Source organism: Carica papaya, chromosome 4, assembly GCF_054855325.1.
Source record: "Carica papaya isolate Zhongbai chromosome 4, ASM5485532v1, whole genome shotgun sequence".
In the NCBI taxonomy this organism is placed as follows: Eukaryota; Viridiplantae; Streptophyta; class Magnoliopsida; order Brassicales; family Caricaceae; genus Carica; species Carica papaya.
This window is the reverse complement of record NC_142312.1, coordinates 28,004,076-28,027,012: the sequence shown is the minus strand read 5'-3', so window position 1 is coordinate 28,027,012 and position 22,937 is coordinate 28,004,076. Positions and strand designations below refer to the sequence as shown.

Below are 22,937 nucleotides of genomic sequence, written 5' to 3'. Positions count from 1 at the left end.
TCTGTTTAATATTTCACATTTATTAGATCTTTTTTCTTTATTTCTTTCATTTTCTTAAGTAAATAAAATTGAAGTATCACACTTCATGCTAAAATTAATTACTTAAATCTCATAAATAATTTTTTTAACTGAATGGCTGATACTTTTATTTCTTTGAAACTAGGCTTAAATCTCTCACATAATTATAAATGCCAAAAGATAACAGTAAGGCATATTGTATATTAATCATCAAATGGGAAATATAATCCATCATGATATTTACCTCTCAATAATATATACATACAGCTACATATGGTTTTGTCTACTCTCAACCACATTGGATGAATGAAGAAAACCCACACTCGGAGAGAAAATAGTTCATGACTACTCGGTGGCTGAATAGAAATGGACTAAGCCATGAGTGACCAATATAGCAAAAGTTCGAAGCTACCCAAGATCCATGCAACAAGACAAAAGAAACACAAGAAGAACAAGATTATGGGTAGATTGATGATCCAATGGTATCAAAACATCGGAAGACTTGCAAGCAGCAGCGCCGTACTGGAGAGTAAGATGCCAACTGCAACTCTGGGCTGTGTATTTGGCTGTTTTGGAGGCGGCGCCGTAGTCCCATTTACTTTTGCAACAGGGGGAAATGGTGACTCCGCAATGTCAGCATCTGTCAGTATTGCAGCTGGAGCCTCTGCTGGTGGTAAGTAATTCAAAGGCACAAGTTGTATGAGGCCGCCTGGCTGAACAGGGTCCATACAAGGAGGTGTGTTGTTGCCCAGATTCAAACATTTATTTGCTGTAAAAGAGTGGAATAGCAAAAATTCATAAGATTCATAAGAAGGTCAATTGAGTGTTGCAAACTTCTGTCTGTTTCAGTAACAAGCAACGACCTCTTGAATTTTTCAAAATTGCAAAGCTAAATACAGAAATTTTGATAACATAATTCTCATGCACTAAATTTTGCTTATGGTTGTCAAATCAGGTATTAACTTATACTAATAGAATCAGATAAAAACAAACAAGTAAAAGGCTGCTCCTTGATGGTTGTGCAACCTAAAGAGAACTATGTCTGCCAGCATTTCAATCAGAAAGAGACTGTGGAAGGAGCTACTTACTTAGATATCTAGCAGATGTTTTGGGAAAATCAGTGATGACACCACTTATGCCAGCTCCCATAACATATGAGTTGATCTCCACTGTCGCGTCTGAGAAGAAGTCCCATGCTTGAGAAATAAACTCGTTGCTGAAGAGTTGTACATAGACAGAGAGATTAAATGACTTCAACCTTTCTACAACTTTTGTTTGACCAGCAACGAATAATGAATTTTGAGGAAAGACGGACTTTTTGTCTATGACAACAGAATCAGCAAACTTCTTGATATTTTTGATAGTCGAGTCAAGAGCATCACAAATAGTTTCATCAACTTGATAAACTAGATGATACTTGCTTTTCTCCTTAAATTCCTTTAGGACAGAACTATCTATCGACTGGATCATAACTTTCTTTGGTGTCTGAGAATAACCAGCTTCTCTCAAGGCATCAAGTACTGCCTCAATCACTCCCAGTCCCTTCTCTGAAAGGTAGACTGCATGCTGAAAAACAAGAATGACTTAGATTAGATAAAAAAAAAAGACTCAAGTGAGCTCCATTTGCCTCTTGTTGAAAAATGAATAGTATGACAAAAAGGTCCCTAGAAATGCTGTAAAAGAAATGCATAAAGTTTCTTCACTGATCAGAAACCATAATTTTTTTAATCTATCTCCAGAAGTTTCTAGCATCAAGCCCTATTGCTGCATCTTTTCTAATCCAAAAGAAACGATGAGATTCCTGACAAATGGGACCTTCACAATGCAAACCGATAGAAACTATTTTATTTGATTCCCAAGACTATCAATCATGCATGAGAGGTCCGGATATTCTAACATCTAAATATTCTTAATTTTATTTGATTCGCTATAGGATACGGAAGTCTAGAAGAACACGGAAAGAAAAGTCTAGAAGAACAAAAACTCTCACCTCTATGCTGAGTAGGATGCCAGAAAGAGAGTTACTGCTGTTTGTCAAAGCTAAAAAATCAGACAGTGTCAGAAACCTTCCAGCATTTATGTTCTTCGGGTTTCTGTACAAATTGAACTTTGAATGTGGGTTTGATATCATTGCTGCAATGTAAATACAAGGGAATGAATTCCATGATAAAAATTCATTAGTTCCAGTATATTATAATACCTATTCTATTGACATAATAGGATGACAAATGCAGTGACTTTCACAGTAGGCAAGGAGTAAATGGAAATGTAAGAAGTAGCTTCAATTCATTGTTCTTAACAGACAACTTCTACCAACTAATATCCAGTTCATTTTGCTTTTCATTTCTAACAAACAATACGCCGGCAGTAGTGCAAAACAGAATCCATGTATTTAAGATAAGACCCTAAAGTAAACTTAACCGCTGACACAAGAGAAAATTTCATACTCCATTGCCCAAAACTTACTTATTTTCTGTGTTTATTCAAATTTGTTAGCATCTTATTCAGTATATGTTGTTCAATACTTGGGTGTTCTACATCTAAACCCCTGGTTAGCTGAATCTAAGGTGGCTTACTGCAATTGCTAGCATAACTCCATCCACTTCTCTCTCTAATATTGTTTATATTACTGGATGATTATTTTGCAACCTAGTTCCATACTCCTTTTTAACCCCCTTTTGGACCTCTCTCCTTGATGTACAACCGATCTATTATCTAAGGCTTCGGAAACAAGTTTCTTTTTTGAAATTGTCAAACAATTTATTTTGCCTATGCATATATACGTAAGAAGGTTCCATTCAAGTCTACAGGGCCCACTTTCCAGTATTAGCATCTTACACATTCATCTACAGTTGCATGTGGTTCAAATGGATGCTTGTCGTGCTTAGCAGCTTTTTGCACGCATTTATCCATTTTGTTTATCTACATCTTTTTTTTCTAGAAATATAATTTTCCTCCTTTCTTGTATGATCTTGAGTTATTTCATCCTGCACTCTCCGATTATCACTAAAGTATGCTTTTCAGGGCAAGTTATATTCCCATGATTTACACATATGAGATAACGATCCACGTTGTTACACAAATAAGTCAAGGGATAAATATGGTCTTACTTTAGTCTGTTACTTGATCTATTTATCATACAATCTGAGTATATCACTACCCTGGTACTTGTAAAAGTGACTCATTTCCACTTTGTTATTTTTTATCCCACATTAATGGTGGGACAAGATGGAGGCCCCCTTGTTGCTATAAAAGGGTAAAGCATTTACTCCTATATGTTTTGTTGTCTCTTCTTTCTCTTTGTACTACAGTCTTGAAGAAATAATAGTTATTCTGGTAGTGCCTACAGATGGAGGCTAAGTTAGTCAAACCTCGTTAAAATTTCTTTGTTCTCCTTACCCTATTGTCTATTTAATAGATATTATTAGAAAATAGTTGTAGTGATATACTAAATTAATAAATTATGGTTCAAGGTTAAATTCAGTATAAGAAAACTGGATTTTAAGTGGGACTGCTTGCGACTCCTCCGATCTTTTCTGAGAATTTTTCCTACTATGGTTTCCTAGTTCAATCGTTCGCTCACTCTGTTGATGTCAGACCTCTGACTACGAGTATCAGAGTTGTCAAAGCTCAGACAGCACTTTTGTATTACTAGGGTTCTACAACCTAATGACTTCTAAGATTAAAGTTCTACATCCTAATAACTTGTAAGGTTATAAATAATAATACATTCATGTGATTGATAAAATCAACCATGAATATTATCTCATACCTGTTCACAAGAGACATCTACAGTGTACAAACTCCTCCAGATAACTTTTTACTTTCTCACTCAAATCTTCATTACCTTTCACAACATGGTCATTCACCTCCAGTTCCTTGGCATCGTCTATGATAATTCATAGTGCTGTGGAAAAATTTTGTGCTTTTATTCCCTTTCTTTATCCATATAGCTCTTGATTTCGGTGTTCATGCAATCTCCTTTATGAAAAGTATATTTACTACACCAAGCCGAATTTTCTCTATTTTTTGTCTCCTCAGTTGAGAACCTTCTCTCTCCTTCCAATTTATCAAGTCTTTTCAATTCACCAAACAGGATTTCTTCTCTGCCCCTCTGCCTCAAATTCATCCTTTGTTCTATTGTTTGATCTTTGCTTTTGACCAATGCTATCTTTCAGCAACCCATAACTAGTGTGACCCTCCACAATCATCTTTTTCCACCACTCCTTAAATCTTTGGAAACCTAACACTTTTATCCACTTATTTTAAATCTGAAAGCATAGTCCTCAACTGATTCCACTAGAATCCAGGCATACCATCCACCACCACTGTTGTGCCCCCTAGTGCTTTCAAGCCTATTTCTTTGGATCCTTCTATTTCCCACTCTCATCCAATGCTGACTCCAGGTTGCATGAGTCGTCTAGCTTAAACTTGAGGATGTTTTCTAGCCACTGCTATTTTCTTCTTTGCTTTGCCTAAAGAACCTAAATTCTATTGCAGGCTGTTAAGTTCCCCAAAGGAGATGGATGTCAAATGAATTTGATGCTCTTCATGTTTATGACATGTGATAGTGTTATGGGCATATTTGAAGGACATGAATGTGGAAGGCATGGCAACAGACAAGATAGCAACTAAATAAGATATTGAAGTTCAATAATTAGTATTAAATTTCTAAATAATATATGATTTCCCATTAAAATTAGATTTTTAAATAGTAAACATAAGATCCTAACTAATATTAAATTCCTAAATACTATATGATTTCCCATTAATATTTGATTTTTAAATAGTATAAGATTTCTAATAGTTTAGGAGAGTATTTTTAATTAGACTTAAACTCCTAATTATATTAAAATTTGTGGAAATATGGGTCTACTAATCTTGGCACATAATCATAATTAGACTTAAACTCCTAATTAGATTAAAATTTGTGGAAATATGGCATTATGATTAAGTGCTAAGATTAGTAGGATTCAGATTATGAAAATATGATATTACGATTAAATACCAAGATGAGTGGAATTCAGTTAAGATCAGTTTCTAATTTGAAGGAAGAGAGAATATCTCTTGATTAGTTGTTGTTTCCTTCTTTAGTATCGAGAGATATTGACTGCATGATTTGCGACTACAATTTAGGAATTTAAGTTATATATATACCCTCATTCTGTATCCAGAATTTACACAAGAAAAAAAACAATATTTCTAAATGGTATCAAAACTATAAATCTAAACCATTGGAAAAAAAAGGAGGAAGGGAAGAAACTTTCAATGATTCATAGCAAGCAGAACAAAAGGTTCAATCTCGGAGGGAACCTCCAGACCTGAAGCAGTCCACTTCGGCAGTATCAGTGTCACAGAAGATATCATTCTTCCCATAACCAGTAAACTTAATAGGCAGAATTTTGTTCAATGGGTACAGTCTGTCCGGTTATTCATATGCGGGAAAGGTAAAGAAGAGTACCTTACGGGAGCCGCTGCTCAGCTGAAGGAAGATAATCTAGGACACTAAACCTGAAAACTCGAAAACAGTACGGTGATGTCTTAGTTAATTAATTCTATGACCAATCACATAGGAGAAAACTTCATGCATTGTGTTCCAAAGATCAACTCCTGTACAAAATCGTTGAGAAAGAATGCATCTACAAGTTCTCACTTGGCCTCAATAAGAATCTGGAAGAGATACATGGAAGAGTATTAAGCATTAAACCATTACCTAGTGTTAGAGAAGTGTTTTCTGAAATTCACAGAGAAGAAAGTAGACAAAAAGTCATCTTGGGAATATAAAACTCTTCAAAAAATTTGGATAACTCAGCTGTAACTGCACAAGGAACTCATTTCAACAATAACAACAATCAAATAAAGAAGAATTGTCCATGATGCGACTATTGCAAGAAACCTGGAAACACAAAGGAGACTTTGCTAGCATCTACACGGTAAACCTGTTGATGGAAAACCAAGGAGGTCGAAGCTACACCGCTATAGCTGAAGAAGACAAACCTAACACGAGCTCAAGTGGTACTGCAGTAAGCACAATTCTAGTCCATTTAGCAAAGAACAACTAGAGGCGCTGCAAAAAATGCTCCAACAGACTCAACAATCCTCCGAAGCAACCAGTGGTACTGCATATGTAGTCAAAAAAATATTTTTTCTCATACCCTCAACATTAGACAGGAAAATCACATTACATGGATAGTGAATTCTAGAGCATCAGATCACATGACTAGAAATCTCATGGTTTTTCATGAATATACACCCTGCCATAATATTTCCTCTGTTCGAATTGCCGATTGAACCCTTGAATGTGGTACAAATTCTATTATTATTTTCAAAGATATTACCCTTAACTCTGTACTCTATGTACCAAAATTGGATTGCAACTTGTTACCTATAAATAGACTAACGCAAGATCTTAATTGTGTTGCTAAATTTCATCCACATGTGAATTTCAAGACCTGAACTCTGGGAAGAGGATTGATAATGCTAAGGTGTGTGCTGGACTTTATCTGTTAAGAGCTGAGAAGATTCAAAAACAACCAATGAAGACTGCTTGTGTAGTTGACAGCCTTAGTACCCAACCAGATATTGCTGTTATGTTATGACACTATCGATTAAGCCACTCAAGCTTCTTGTATTTCGAAAAATTATATTCATCATTATTAAATAAAAGTTCCATAAAATTTCAATGCGAAATATGTCAGTTGTCCAAACACACTCGCAATTCCTATTTCATCCAACCTTACAAACCATCTCATCCATTTTCCTTGGTACATAGTGATGTTTGGGGAGCCTCCAAAATCAACAACATTATCACTTGTATATGGTTTGTCACCTTCATTGATGACCATACACAAATGACTTGGGTATTCCTCATGAAAAAGAAATCAGAAGTAAAGGAAGTATTTGAAAACTTTAACAAGATAATTCAGACGTAATTCCAGACAAAAATTCAAGTCCTTCGAACAGACAATACTCGAGAATACTATCACCACATGCTCGGGTCATATATATTGGAAAATGGTATCATACATCAAATCTCGTGCATTGATATTCCACAGCAGAATGGAGTTGCATAAAGGAAAAATAGACATTTAATGGACGTGAGAAGATCACTCATGATAGCTTTAAACGTGTCAAAATAATTTTGGAGTGAAGCAGTACTTATAGCAACCTATTTGATCAACCGAATGCTCTCTAAAATCCTCAAATTCAAAACCTCATCTCAAGTCTTTCTCACTACATATCCATTTATTCGAATAATCTCATCTATTCCAGTCAAGATATTCGGGTGTACTGCATTTGTTCATATCCATAAGTCCCAATGTAGTACGATCCAAAAGCTACCAAATGCTCTTTCTAGGTTACTCATCAAACAAAAAAGAATACAAATACTAATCTCCTACAACTAAGAAATTTTACACCTCCATGGATGTCACCTTCTTCGAAAATCAACCCTTCTATCCCAAAAAGCAATTCAGGAGGAGAACTGGTCCACAGATGAATTCAATTTTTGGGAAGTTGAAACCAACACCACCTCTCCTTCAAGCTTATCACTGCCTCCACAAACAACTATTACTCTTTCTATCATTAAAAATCCTCTAAACAATTTCCCTCCAATCACTCCCAAATCAACTACACAAGACAGTAAAGAGGTAATGATCTATTCAAGGAGAAAACATAGAGGAAAGACCGAGAAACCTCCTCAAGAGGACAACACACCACCTGAGCAAAACCAAGAATTAGATCGAGATTCAAGCAAACTAGACTCACAACAAGATAACATGATTCATGATCTAGACTCTAGTAATGATTCAGATGATCTTAATCAACTTATTGCTTTAAGGAAAGAGGTAAGATCTTGTACTACGCATCCAATCACTAATCATGTGTATTATGAAAAACTTTTACAAAATTTTCCGACATTCATTACTTCCCTCGAAGACGATCGTATCCCATCCAACATCCAAAAAGCACTTCAGCAACCTGAATGGAAATCTGCTGTTCAGGAAGAAATACAAGCCTTGGAGAAAAATGAGACATGGGAATTCTCGGAACTACTAAAGGATAAGAGGCCCATTGGATGCAAATGGATATTCACCATAAACATAATCCAAATGAAAGCATAAACAGATATAAGGCACGACTAGTAGCTAAGGGATTCACTCAATCATATGGAATTGATTATGAGAAACATTTGTACCAGTAGTAAAACTCAACTCCATCAAAGTGTTACTATCAGTGGCAGTAAAGTTGAATTGGAATCTACACCAACTGATGTCAAAAATGCATTCCTAAACGAAGAACTAGAAGAAGAAGTCTACATGAAGATTCCACCGGGTATGGAAACACTAGAAAATGCAGGAAAAGTGTGCAAGTTGAGAAAGTCTATAGACGGCCTAAAACAGTCACCTAGGGCCTGATTTGATCGACTAACCAAAGTTGTAAAAAAGCATAGATTTGCGCAATGCCAAGCAGATCACACACTGTTTATAAAGAATTTCAAGAAAAGTAAATTAATTTTATTTATTATTTATTTTGATGATATTATAATCAAAGAAAACGATGAAGAAGGGATATAGAGTCTCAAGAAACTACTAACAAGAGAATTTGAAATCATAGGCTTTAGATAACTCAGATACTTTCTCTACATAGAAGTTGGCCGAACCAAAGAGGGAATTGTGGTCACACAAAGGAAATATGTCCTTGATCTGCTCCAAGAAACTGAAATGCTAGGATATAAGCTAGTAGACACGTCTATGGACCCTATGGGCAAGATTAATGAAGATACTGAAAGTCTTCTAACTGATAAAGACAGGTACCAAAGATTAGTGAAAAAATTGGTCTACTTAACTCACACAAGACCTGATATTGGTTTTTCTGTTAGCATGGTAAGTCGCTATATGAACAACCCAACTGAGAGATACATGAAGGCTGTATACAGAATTTTACAATATCTCAAAAAAAACCCGGATAGAGGGTTTTACTTTAAGAAAACCTTAAGTAGGGAAATTGAGGTATTCACTGATGCGGATTGGGCAAGATCCTTAACTGATTGAAGATCAACTACCGGGTATTGTTCTTATGTGTGGGGGAACTTGGTAACTTGGAGAAGCAAAAAACAGTTCGTAGTGGCAAGAAGTAGTGCAGAGGCAAAATTCAGGGCAATGACTCATGGAATATGTAAACGAATATGGCTCCAAATAATACTCAAAGAACTTGGCATTATATTAAATCCCACTATGACAGTTTTATATGATAACAAGACTGCCATAAGTATTGCAAAGAATCATGTTCTACACGATCAAACAAAGAACGTGAAAATAGACCACCACTTCATCAAAGAGAAGATTGAAGGAGGAACAGTCAAACTCGTGTATACTCCATCTAACCGCCAAACAATAGATTTTTTGACAAATGCACTTCCAAAAGCAAACTACGAGACTATGAAGAGCAAGTTGGGAATGCTAGACATCTACCACCCAACTTGAGGGAGAGTGTGGAAATATGAGATTATGATTAAGCGCCAAGATTAGTGGAATTCAGATTATGAAAATATGATATTACAATTAAATGCCAAGATTAGTGGGATTCAATTAGGATCAGTTTCTGAGTTTAAGAAAGAGAGAATATCTCTTAATTAGTTATTGTTTTCTTCTTTAATATCTAGACATATTGACTGTATAATTTGCGACTACAATTTAGGAACTCAACTTGTATATATACCCTCATTATATATCCATAATTTACACAAGAAATAAACAATATTTCGACAATATTCATAAATAAGCGTTGTAACATCTATTTAAAAGGGTATGTTTGTTATTAATAAAAATAAATCAGAATTTATCTCAAACTACGAGATTAAAACTCTCTCTAACGAGATTCAAGTTAGCAGCTCTCTTTTGATGAAGTATAATCTATTTTCACAAAATAGGTCGCTATCATAATAAGAAAAGTTAGAAGACGATTTTATTATTAATTGTCCAATGACTCGATCCTTAACTAGGGAACATAACAGATAACTTGTTGCTCTAACACTGATGCTAATCTTGTTAGATTTTGTTGGGTCTGTAAGGTCACATAGAAAGTAATGATTCTCAGAGTATTGTAAAGCTTGATTGGTTGCTCAAGGTTTTTAACAACAACCTAGTATTGATTGTGATGAAAAAAAGATTATGATCAAACTTACAATCCAGTCATCAAGTCATCTACAATTCATAATTGTTTTATCTATTGTCACATCTCATCACTAGCGAATTCACTTCTTTTTTAAATAAAAGTGGGAGAAATTGTATTAATGAATCACTAGCCAATTCATCAACTAGATGTCAAGAAAATTTTTCCCATGGTATTCTTAAAAAGAAGTTAATTGAAGCAGTCTCAAAGATTAGAGAATTCTGATTATGTTTCACATGTTTGTTAACTAAACAAGACTATTTATGGTCTTAAACAAACTTCTTGAGCTTATTTTCAACATTTTACATCTTTTTTTTTAACTCTAAGGTTTCACCTCAAATCATGCAAGTATGCTTATGTTTATCTACATCTACAAGCATGATTCTCATATAGTTATAATCGTATTTTACATTGATGATTTTATTATAACTGCTTTTTCTAGTAACTTATTACAGTCTCTTCTTGTCCAACTTGAAAAGAGGTTTTCATGAATGATATGACTACTCTGCAATATTTTATTAGATATTCAAGTTTCTCAAGATATGGAAGGCCTCTGTCAGGATACAAGGGAAAGAGGCAAAAGGGTATTTTTGTGAATATTTAGTGTTCAAGTTTGACCTAATTAAACCCTAAACAGAAGAGGTCATCGCCATCTCATTCAGCGGCTGCCACTGCACTCATAATGACTGCACAATTCCACATTGATTATTTTATTATAACTGCTTTTTCTAGTAACTTATTACAGTCTCTTCTTCTTCTTCTTTCAGTTCAGCCACCTTGACTGAGGGTGTTGACAGCCTCTTTATGGACAAAAGCATGTATATACTATGGATTTATTACGTCAACATGGTTAGGACAGCTATTAGCCCCTAGCTAATCATTCGCAGTCCCGTCATCAGATTGGTAAGCTCTAGTTTCCTACTTTCATATGTTACTTCATATTGTAGTATTGGTAAGATTTTCTCTGCTAGCAATCAAGTTTGCCAGCACATGCATGAACCTTGTGAGGACCATTTTCAGGCTGTAAAACATGCTACATACAAAGTACTCTACATTATGGCCTTGAAATTCACTTTGATTCCCCTATGCATTTAGTAGGATACATGGATGTAAATTGAACACAATGCCCTGACCCCTATAGGTCTACCACCGGGAATTATATTTTTCTTGGTACCAATTTGATCTCTTAGTGTTCCAAGAAGCAAACTACAACTTCTCCCTCCACTGCTGATGTTGAATATCATGTTGTTGTGGCAGTTTCTCACTTATGCTGATTAGAGGACACGCTCTAGGAGATTTAGTTTACTTCATTCAAAAGATCTATCTTGTTTGGTAATGATATCAGCACTACTCATACGAGTTCTAATTAGTCAATCATGCTTGTTCTAAATATGTTGAACTGGATATTCACTTTATTTGAGAAAAAGTACAAGCAAGACAAATTAATAGTATGATATATTGTCAGTCAATATCATCTAGCTGACATTTTCACCTGTGGAATTTCTTCTACAAGTTTCAATCAGTTGCAATCCAATCTCTACGTGTTACCTTGCACAACTTCTGGGGGAGTAAAAAGATAGACACATTCTTCTATTTAATCTGTTATCATGAAATTTATTTGTCATATTATTTGTGTATATTTTTATTCTTGTTTTTCTGTTAGGGTTATAGAACATAAATCCTTGTAAGATTAAATTACTATACCCTAATGCAAGGTTATAGATAACATATTTATGTGATTAATAAAACCACTCTTGAATATTTCTTCACACCTGTTCAATAGGAAGAAAAATCCGGAGGAGAAAAAATCAACTTACGCTTTAACTTCTGGATATCAGACCACATCAGGCTAAAGGTATATATTCCACTGCCTGACTTAATTTCTGGAATAGTTTGCATGAGATTACTGAAACTGGATTCGGCAACTGTTGTGCTATCCATGAGATTTATGGAGCTTAAGCAAAATGGAATCCCATCCTTGGACATCTGAACTGAACAATCAAGAATATCGACACCGTCTGTGACAGCTTTGTGGTATGCCAAGTCCGTACAGCCAGGGTAGTCTCCACTTGCTCCATTTTTGGAAATAACCAACAGATCCACTTTAAAATGAGCACAACAACAAAATCAGTTGAAATTAATGTTGAATTACTTAATCATCCTAATATACAATATTATAACCAATTCTAAGTAGCTTCAGACCTTGTTTTGATGCATTTTTCTCCAGATGAGAAAAGCAACCTGAAGTAGAAAGAATAAGTCAGCATCTCAAGGGAACGATAAGTCTGGTAAAACATAATTTATAGTCAATGAAAACTTATGTTTGTTTAGCATAGTACAATGAAAAAATTATTTTCTGGAAAAAGATAAGTTGTTGTGTAAAAGATGCAGAACTGATGGAACAAATAATTTGTAGCTGTTAACAAATAGAAAGAAACAAGAAGAAAGCTTCTTGACAAATGCAGTAACTTATTACCATAACAGCTTGACAGAAGGTGCATAATCTATTATCTCAAACACCTCTATTTTGAAGGTTCAGCGTCAATTTCTGAGTTTTGAGTCATCAACAGGGTTCAGATAGGAATAAATGTCTTTGAAAACCGAGAGAGAGAGAGGGGGGAAGGGAGAGGGAGAGGGAGGGAGGAGGAGGGGGAGAGAGAGAGAGAGAGAGAGAGAGAGAATAGAGGGTTTTCTGGCCTTCTTCCCCAATAAAAAATGACCCCCGCCAAGCAAGAGTCAAATTCTTAGGTTTAGTGCTTCACATCAAGACAAAGAAGAGTTTTCTTTGCTGGAAGACAATGGGGAGTTAACAGTGCAACGGTGCACCCTTGATTGGGAACCAAAAGAGTGGAGCATTAACTTTTAATTGTGTTTTAGAAGTATGAACAGAAGCTTTCACTATGGAACAGACATTAGTTCAGCACATATATAAGAACTAACCAATAACGAAAGATATACACAATGCTCATTATGTGAGGAAGAACTGAGAAGAAAAAACTTACCAATGGCCGCAGATTGAGATATAGGGAAATCAGACAACAGACCGTCAACAGAGAATTCTCCATTGTCAATGAAAGACAATGACTCTGTAACTGGATCATAGCTGTAGTTGTAGCTAAATGGAACATCATTAGCAAAACCCGAAGCAAAAACTTCTAACCCTTCTTTATGAGCATCTTGGACAAGGGACGTAGGACCTAACAGGTAAGAACTTGCATCCACGGGCAATATATACGACTTTGGAACAAGGATTCCTGAGGCAAATGTCTTGATAAAAGTGAGGTTCTTCAGAAGAGATATGTAGGTCTGATTGGTTGAAGGCTCAATCTCGTTTTGCCCAAGAAACCGGAAGATGAGTTTTGTCATTCTATTGATGTGTGATGCAAGGCCCCTCAAGAGACTCAATTCTGGGGATGAGATGTAGTTAACAATTACACTTTTAGAAACAGAAAGTACAAAGCTTCTCATGCTCAAATTGTGCTGCGCGTAGAATGCATCATGCTGTTTCAAATGAAAACACAAGGTAGAAAACAGAAGGGGTGATCCTCAATATTTGCAGCATAAAGACAATAGAAAGATAGGAAATGAAAACAACAAAAAAATAAATAAGAAATCTAATGCATTGAGGTGTTTGTAAAATCACTTACTTGAATATTTAACCAAAAACCTGTTGGTTTGAATTGGCTAAACACATCCTTAACAGTCATAATTTGGAATAGATTGCCATCAAACTTATCAGTGCGTGAGAAGACTCCTTGAGTTACTGTCCAGGTAAGATAGATGTGTGAGAAAATATGTCACACTTAGATGATGACTTTCAGCAAGCGGATAGACAATTCCACAGTACCAAGCAGCAAGCTTTATAACTACTGAAGGACTGAAAACATCTCAAAACTCCAGAATGTAATTAATCAAAATGGCTAAACAACATTCTGAGCTTACTTATGTTGTTTAGATGACTAATGCAGGCATATCCCAATGAAAAAGTGAAAAGTCAATTCCATAAGCAGTGACAGTCCAAGTTAATATGCCCTATAAGAAGAAACTTTTTTGAAAAGAACAACACATCAGCAATATGCAAGGCATCCTTTAGACAAGGAAAATTAAGCAGTTAGAAAAGTTAGAAAGGAAAATCATTAAAAATTCCTCAGCCTTACAAGATGAACTAAATATGGAACCAAAGTGCCAAAACTATTTGTCTCTTATCTAATTTCCTCAACCTGATCACAACAAAAAATTGGAACTCAAATAGACCAATTAAAAACTTACAGGTAACATTAGAGAGGTCCTCAAGGGTAAAATCCACAGAAAACCATCCTTGGGTGGAGACCCCATTGACATTGTAAGTCTTCTGCTGATTCTTAAAAATGCCTGAAATATCAGAAGCATTATTCAGCTTTAGATCAGGGAAGCAAATTCCAGCTGCATCTTTTGTTAATTGCACGTCACACCATAGGATAACATCTGGCACACTAGTCAACAGCGCCAGATTATAAGCTGCATTACTAGAATCCGGAAACAGTCCTGAAAACCCACCGCGTGCTATCACTACAGGAGAATTTCCTACAAAAGGGATCAATAAGTGAGCTCAATGAATATATAGATTATCCCCTGATCTTTCAAAATCATAACCATTAGTTCAAGGTCTTTCAAAACCATAACAACTAAAACTAGGTGGGGAAATGAAAAGGAAAAATAAACTCTGCATTTCAATTTCTCAGCCCTTTATGGTAGATTACATATAGTTTGTTATTATTGCAACTATTTTCCTTATCATATATGTGGAATTTAGAGAGAAACTGAATTTTTTACAAAGAGAATGAGCATGTACATGGGTATAACAAAGAACCAAAATAGAAAACAAACTACAACAGCTTAAATCAAATCAGATCTCCATATTCTAGAGAAGTTCCAGGATGAATTCCAGGAACCAGGAGGATTGCCATCCAGCAGGGCCTTTGATCATGCAATTCCATTGACAAAAAGCAGCCCTCCAGTTAATATTCAGCCCTATAAATATGTTTATCTCTAGAAATGAGAGATAGAGCAACAGGTGACTAAAATGCTGAAACATTAGATTATTTGACCAAGCAAGAGCCCCTTTGCATCCCAGTGTTACTGGTCAAGAAGAAGGACGACACTTGAAGGTTTTGTGTGAACTATTTTGAATTCAATTCAATCACAGTAAAAGACAAGTTTCCATTTCTAATCATTGATGACGTATTAGATGAATCGAGTGGAGCTTTTGTATTTTCCAAGATTGATTTAAGGGCCGGTTATCATCAAATACGGGTTAAAGAGGGAAGCATCCACAAGACTGCTTTTACAATGCATCGTGGCCGTTATGAATTTAAGGTGATGTTTTTCAAGTTATAATACTCTGGCAATTTTTCAAGCATTAATGAACCATATCTTTTAAGAACATCTATGAAACATCGGATTAGTATTTTTAATAACATTCTAATTTACAGTGCGACAAGAAAACAGCATTGTGAGCAGTTGGAGGAGGTGACAACGGTGTTGAGATGAAACAAGTTGTTTGCAAAGAAATCAATATGTTCCTTCATGTAAAGTGAGATTGAATATGTAGGCAATTTGATTTGCTTCCAAGGAGTTAGGACAGACCTGAGGAATATTGAAGTAGTTGTGACTTGGCCACAACCAAAGTCAGTGAAAGCATTGCGAGATTTTTGGGCTTAACAGGGTATTATCGGAAATTTATTAGGAATTATGGAATGATAAGTAAGTTCCTAAAGAATATGTTGAAGAAAAATGCTTTAACGGAATGAGAAAGCTGTAGGGGCATTCAACAAACTAAAGGAAGCAATAACGATGAGTCTGGAGACGGCTCGACTACTCCTCCCACACGCCACGCTGCTCCGGTCGCACACTAAATCACGCTGCATTGACCGGACAGTTCTCCTCCGCTGTGCCATTCCTGTTTTCCGCGCACGGAGACGTCCAGTTTGGCCATTCTGCACACTGGACCACTTAGACCCGGTCTGTCCACGCCTAAGCCAAGTCGTCCACATCTAAGCCGCTACCGAACAGAGCTGAGCCAGATCTGATTCCGGTTTTTTATCCTTTTTCTCTTTTGGTGCAGATTAGGGGGTTTGTTTTTCATTACTGAGTATTTTTCTTTTTGTCTTTAACACTCTAAAATGACAAAAACAAAAAAGGTGAGTCTTATTAGTTTCGGTAACTCTTCATTACAGATTAGTCTCGTAAAGTTTGATTAAACTAATTATTTTACTTATTCGATATTTTATTTATTATTCATCAAATCTAAAAGATTGCAAAGTTATATTACTGACGATGTGAAAAAGCCAGATGTTGGTAGTTTAGAATGTAATAAATAGGGCTCTGAGAGCTTTTTAGTAATGTCATGACTCACCAATTCCATACAATCTCACATTATTAGAATATATTTGTTGCTTAATACTGCTAAAAAAATATGGAATGCAACATCTATTACATATTCACAAGTAGATAATGATGCTCAAATATATGAACTCTAAAATAAAATTCATGATACAAAATAAGGAGAGATGACTATTTCTCAATATTTTTCTAAACTTGGTGGATTATGACAGAAGTTAAATTATTATCGAGACTTTCAGATAAATTGTCCTACAGATGCAGTCAAATTTTATAAATTGATAGAAAAATAGCGGATTTATAATTTTTTAATTGGTCTGAACACCGAATATGATCAAATATAAGTTCAAATACTTGGTAAGGATCATCTTCTCTCATTAAAACAAACTTATACTTATGTCCAGTAAGAAAAAAGTAGAAGAAAAACCATATTTCATATTGCACCAGTTGAGAAGACTAGATTAGTTGTTTAGTCTTACCAATCCAAAGATATACGGAAGTGTGATTATTGTGGCAAGTCAAAACACACTTAGAAAACTTGTTGGAAGTTGCATAAAAGACCAAGTAGAGGTCATAGGGGAAGGAGAAGTGGAACCATGAGAGTTCAAGCAAATTTTGTTGAAGTCTGGAAACACTTCACTCACCATCTGTTGGAGCCTTTTCAACATAAGAGATCAAAACCTGAAACGTCTTCTGACTCAACTTAACTGTTCATCAACTATTGGCACATCAAATATGGTAAAATCAGGTATTACTCATCTTCATCCTATTTCCACTCCGAATACTTGGATTATAAATTCTAAAATTAACAGACCCATAACAAACTCTTTAAATAATTCCTAACCTATTTTTCTTGTATTGAAGGGGAAAATGCCCGTATAACAGATGGTTCATACAACTCCATATCTGGAATAGGTTCCATAATTGTACCCCTTGCTATTATATTGTTTTCAGTTTTATATGTACTTAATTTTTCTGACAATTTTTTATCTATTAGTGTCATCACTAGAGATCTCAATTGTAAAGTTGATATTTTTTCTAATTATTGTATTTCTCATAATTTTCAAACCGAAAAGAAGATTAACACTAGTATACTGTAAAATGGCTTATTTATCTTGGATAAAAACTAGAACTTAATAGGGAGTCAAGTCATCATTGAGAATAAGAAAGTCAATATGAAAATGCATTTTTTGTTTTAGAAAAATTATGTCATATTTTATGTAAAAGAACTTCTATGTATTCTTTAATTTGTGATACATGCGAATTTGCTAAATATAAAATGAGCTCCTATTATTTAAGTAATAATAAAAGTATTGATTTTTTATAATTATTCACTCTGATATGTAGCAACTTATTCAGAATATCTCTCTATCTAGTTATAAAAGGTTTGTTATTTTTATTAACTGTTATACTAGATTAACATGGATTTATCTATTAAAAGCAAAAGGTAATGTATTTTCATTCTTTCAATCGTTCCATAAAATGATATATACACAGTTTAGTACTAAATTTAAGATTTTGAGAACTGACAATGATATAAAATATATAGATAGTGGGTTTCATGCTTATTTGGAGTCAAATAGGATAATTTATCAGACAAGTTGTGTCGACACTATTAAACAAAATGAAGTTGCTGAAAGAAAAAATAGACACACCGGAGATAGCAAGGTAATATTCACCATAAATCTATCAAAAAGTTATTGGAGAGATACAATTCTCTAAACTGCTTATCTTATTAATAGAATATTTTTACGAATCTTACATTTTAAAAGTTCTATGGAAGTTTTGTAAGAAAAAATTTCTACATTATTCTCCCATAAGTGTTTAAACGTGTGTACTTTATTTATGATAAAAATATGGATAAACTAGAACATAAAACTCTTAAGTGTGTATTTATTGGATATTTTGTTACCTAAAAATGGTACAAGTGTTATCATCCATCGTATAAAAAATACTTTGTAACTATGGATATTACCTTTAAGAAAACCGAGTCTTACTTCAACTCAAATCCAATACCCCTTCAGGGGAAGAGTGAGAAGAAAGAGGTGATACCCAATTAGGTAAGACTTGATAGTCATATTCAGGGAGAGAATTATATTGCAGAAAGTCTTACTCAAGAAGAAAATGTTGGACGTTTGGATAAACCAAACTTGAAAAAGTATTCAAAGAGAGACAAAATATTCAAGGAAAATCCCATCATGCAGTCTGTTCTAGATTAAGAATCTTCCCTGGTTTCAGAAAATAATTGTGAGTTATCTTTCTTTTGCGATTTATCAGATAAACCTATTACTATTAGAAATGGAACGAGAACTTGTACTAAGCATCTTATATCTAACTTTGTTTCTTATGACTCTTTATCTCTCTCCTATAAAGGTTTTGTCTTATATGTTTCCTCTGTGTTTATTCTACAGAATTAGAGAGAAGTTCTAGGAGATCTCAAGATGAAGGAAGCCATAATTAAAGAAATGAAAGCATTGACAAAAATTGAAACATGGAAACTTGTTTTACTCCACAGGGAAAGAAGATAGTTAGTTGTAAATGAGTGCTCACTGTAGAACACAAAGCAGACGGATCGATTATAAGGTACAAAATTAGATTGGTGGTTAAAGAATCTATTCAGACTTATATAATTGACTATCAAGAGATCTTTACATCTGTTGCGAAGATGAACACAATTAAAATACTTTTTTCTTATGCAGCTAAAACCTTGATTGGGATCTACAACAGTTTTATATAAAAAATGCATTCCTCCATGTATACTTAGAGGAAGAGATACACATGAAAATTTTACCTGAATTTGAAGATGAGAGGACGCAAGGAAAAGTTTGTAAATTAAAAAAAATATTATACGAATTGAAGCAATCTCCAAGAGCATGATTTGAAAGATTTAGAAGAACTGTAATATTTTTTGGATATCAACAAAGCAATACTGATCATACTCTATTTATCAAACATCGTGATATTAAAGTCACTTTTTTTATTGTTTATGTAAATGATATTATAGTAACTGTAGATGATACAGAGGAGATGATTTGACTAAAAAAACTTTTTACTTAAGAGTTTGAAATAAAATATATAAAAAAATTATAATACTTCTTGGGAATTGAAGTTGTCAGATCTAATAAAAAAATCTTCATTTTTCAAAAAAAGTATATCCTACACTTGTCAGAAGAGATTGGAATGAACCGGCAATCTCTATTGAGAGCAATCATAAACTACAAATACGTAGTGGTACATCAGTTGACTTGAAAAGATATCAAAAATTAGCTGGACAACTCATTTATCTCTCACATACCAGACCTAATATATAGTATATACAGTTAGTCTGATGAGTCAGTACATGCATGATTCTCATGACATTCATTTACATATTGTATTTTGTATATTACGATACTTGAAATTTGCACCAGAAAAAATGTATATTCTTTTCCAAATATAGTCACCTTAAAATAAAAGTATTTATAGATGTCGATTAGGCTGGTTTCTGGATGATACAAGATCAACTACAAGTTACTGCACACTCATACGAGACAACTTAGTTACATAAAAAAACAAGAAACAAAATATTGTTGTCCACTCCAATGCTGAGACAAAATATAGAGCAATTGGTGAAATAATATGTGAATTAATATGGTTGCAAAAACTAATAAATTAAAATTGCTTAAAGTGGAGAAACTATCTCAGTCTTGTGACAATAAAACAGTCATTAAATTACCCATAATCCAGTTCAACATGATAAGACAAAACACATTAAGATTGATTGACACTTCATAAAAGAGAAAGTGGTTGATGGTTCCTTATGCTTATATCATGTATGTTCTGATGATCAGATGACAGATATCTTCACTAAAGGGCTATACAATAAATCTCTCCAAAATCTGATTTACAAGTTGGGTATATGTGATATTTCGCACCAACTTGAAAAAGAGTGTTGATAAAGATTCCATGTTAATTAGGATATTATGTTAAATAAGATATTTTATTATTTAAAGTTTTAATAATAAAGTAATATAATGTAATTAGAATTCTCCTAAAATAAGAATAATTCCATGTATATATCTTAAGTGTAAACACAAAGAATAAGAAATAAAAAGTAATACATTTTTTCTTCAAAGATCTTTTAGAAATTTAAAGCTAAAATGTTGGACTTGGGCCAAATGGTGAGGTTTTGGCTGGACAAATGGATGGAGGTTGGTAAACCAGATCATCGTTTGCCCATAATTCTCTTTTTGGCTTGCAACAAAGAGGCAGCAATGAAGAATCCTTCTAGAATTCAGAGGACAATGGAACCTGGTCAATGGCTCTGTTAAGGAATTTCAATGATTTGGAGGTGACTTAATATACAAATCAATTTCAGTTTCTGTTTCAATGGGCTCAGAAGCCCTGGATGAATGGATTTTAAAACTTAAAGGGCTATTCTTTGTGAAATCTTATTTCTCTCATTTGACCACAAGTGGAAGGACAAATCAAGATTTCCCATGGAAACTGATCAAAAATGCCAAGACATCCCTAAGAATAGCTTCTTTTTTTTTTTGCCTGCGAGACGGCATGAGGTTGCATCCTTATTGTAGACAATCTGATCAATTGGAGGAAAAGTCAGCTACTTATTCAAGAAAGTTGCAGAATATGTAAACCATCTGCTTTGTGTTGCCCTTTCTCCTATTGGCTTTTGTGTTTTGCTTATAGTCTTATGGAATAAATTGGGTTATGGCAGGATCGATAAAAGAGGAGATATGGGTAGAAAAGAGTTTAGGCCTTACTCCTTTGGCTACCATTTGAGGGTCAAATGAAAATGAAGAAATAAAATAATTTTTGAGGGCATACAATAGTCACTTGATAGGATCAAGGATACGTGATTTCAGGACTAAGCATTTTTTTATTAAGGATCTTCCTTTCTGCACGAGTGAGGATTTGGGAAATTTGATTGACATGACTTGTGTACCTTGGGTACACAGGTTGAACCCTCTTTGTGTTTTTTTAGTATTATATTTGTTATTTAAAAAAAAATGTCATGCTACGAGAAAGCCCCATTTATTTGAATTTAATATTGTAAAATCAAGAGGAGTTTCAACACTATGATACAAAACTGCCTGATTTTATTAATCAGTTTAAAGTGAGACATAAAAGAAATGAAACTGAAACCTCATATTTCAGATTTCTTTCCAATATCTAGCAAAAATAGAAATGAGAAGGATGAGAAAACTGCTCAGCTAACCCGAAACAGGTTTTAAAAAAAACATCAACCAAATTAAGTCCAAGCTTGAGAGGAACTTTGCATTTCATCGTCTTCTCCACGCCATTTATAAAAAATCAAGCAGCAACAACTGTAAACAAAGAGTCGAAGAAAACAGGACAAAAATCCGATGAAACAGATGAGAAGAAAATGAACCACAAAGCATTTTCTCGCAAATTCCTGGACTCATCGTCAGCAAAAAGAGCAGAAGCAGCAGTTGGAATCAACTAAAACACGAGAATAGGCACAGAAACAGACATATTCCTCAACTCGTTCTCCGCAATCGCGTAGCAATAACAGCTTAAAAAATCTAAGAAAACACCAGAAAATCCATCGGAACCGATGAAGAAAAGAAAATGAAGCAGAATGCAATTTCTCCTATTTTTCTCAACTATCTCTGCAATCTGACCTGAAAAGAGACCAGAACTAGCAAAAGTCACTTACCGCTAAGTGTTTTCCAGGGACGAGTAGTGGCCATTCCTTGAGCTGAGACCAAAGCTAGCAGCGAGTAAAGCAAAACAACAATAGATAAGCACATTGCCGTACAATCTCGCATGCGATTCATCGAACTCTCTGGCCGCAATCTCTTCTTCTGGTTTTCCCGGGAAACGAACGAGATTTAGCGAAAAAGAAAGAGAGAAAAGGCAAGGACCTTTTTCAGTCATTACTTACGCGGCGTAAGCACGTAAGAGTTTTAGATTACTGTCAGGTCCCGGCCTCTGTCTCAGCTCCAGCTAGCAGCTCGGCCGTGCACGGTTTTGCACAGTTGTACTACAGCGGAAATGTCTAATTTTGTAATAAGCTTCTATATAAAGATTTTTTTTACAAAAAAAAAATTTATTAAATTTCTTTAATTGAATTTTATAATCTAATTTAATTAATAGCAGTTGTATTTTTAATATATATTAATTAGTATTCTAAATAAATATTTTTAAAATTTTAATAAATATTTTAAGAGCAAAATAAACTTTTTTAAATAATTAATTATCTGACTCAATTCCTGCACTTGTACTGCTCATTATCTTCTGTTGACTGCATTTTTATTATTGATTTTGAAAATACACAGTTTTGCATTTAGATTTAAAAAAAAAAAAAAAAAAGAGAGATTGTGTTGTAATAATAATATTTTAATTAA

General features: G+C 34.3%; 1 protein-coding gene across 1 annotated transcript; it reads right to left on the bottom strand.

Moving 5' to 3' along the window:
* Nucleotides 1–199: 199 nt before the first annotated feature.
* On the bottom strand, nucleotides 200–22,581 carry LOC110820642 (glycerophosphodiester phosphodiesterase GDPDL4-like). Its single transcript, XM_022050181.2, has 10 exons — nucleotides 22,475–22,581; nucleotides 22,247–22,394; nucleotides 14,461–14,754; nucleotides 13,839–13,954; nucleotides 13,194–13,692; nucleotides 12,394–12,432; nucleotides 12,009–12,293; nucleotides 2,009–2,151; nucleotides 1,107–1,584; nucleotides 200–787 (listed from the first exon to the last, which is right to left on the bottom strand). The coding sequence occupies exons 2-10, from the start codon at nucleotides 22,365–22,367 to the stop codon at nucleotides 504–506; spliced, it is 2,259 nt and encodes a 752-aa protein (XP_021905873.1). The 5' UTR covers nucleotides 22,368–22,394; nucleotides 22,475–22,581; the 3' UTR covers nucleotides 200–503.
* Nucleotides 22,582–22,937: the final 356 nt, after the last annotated feature.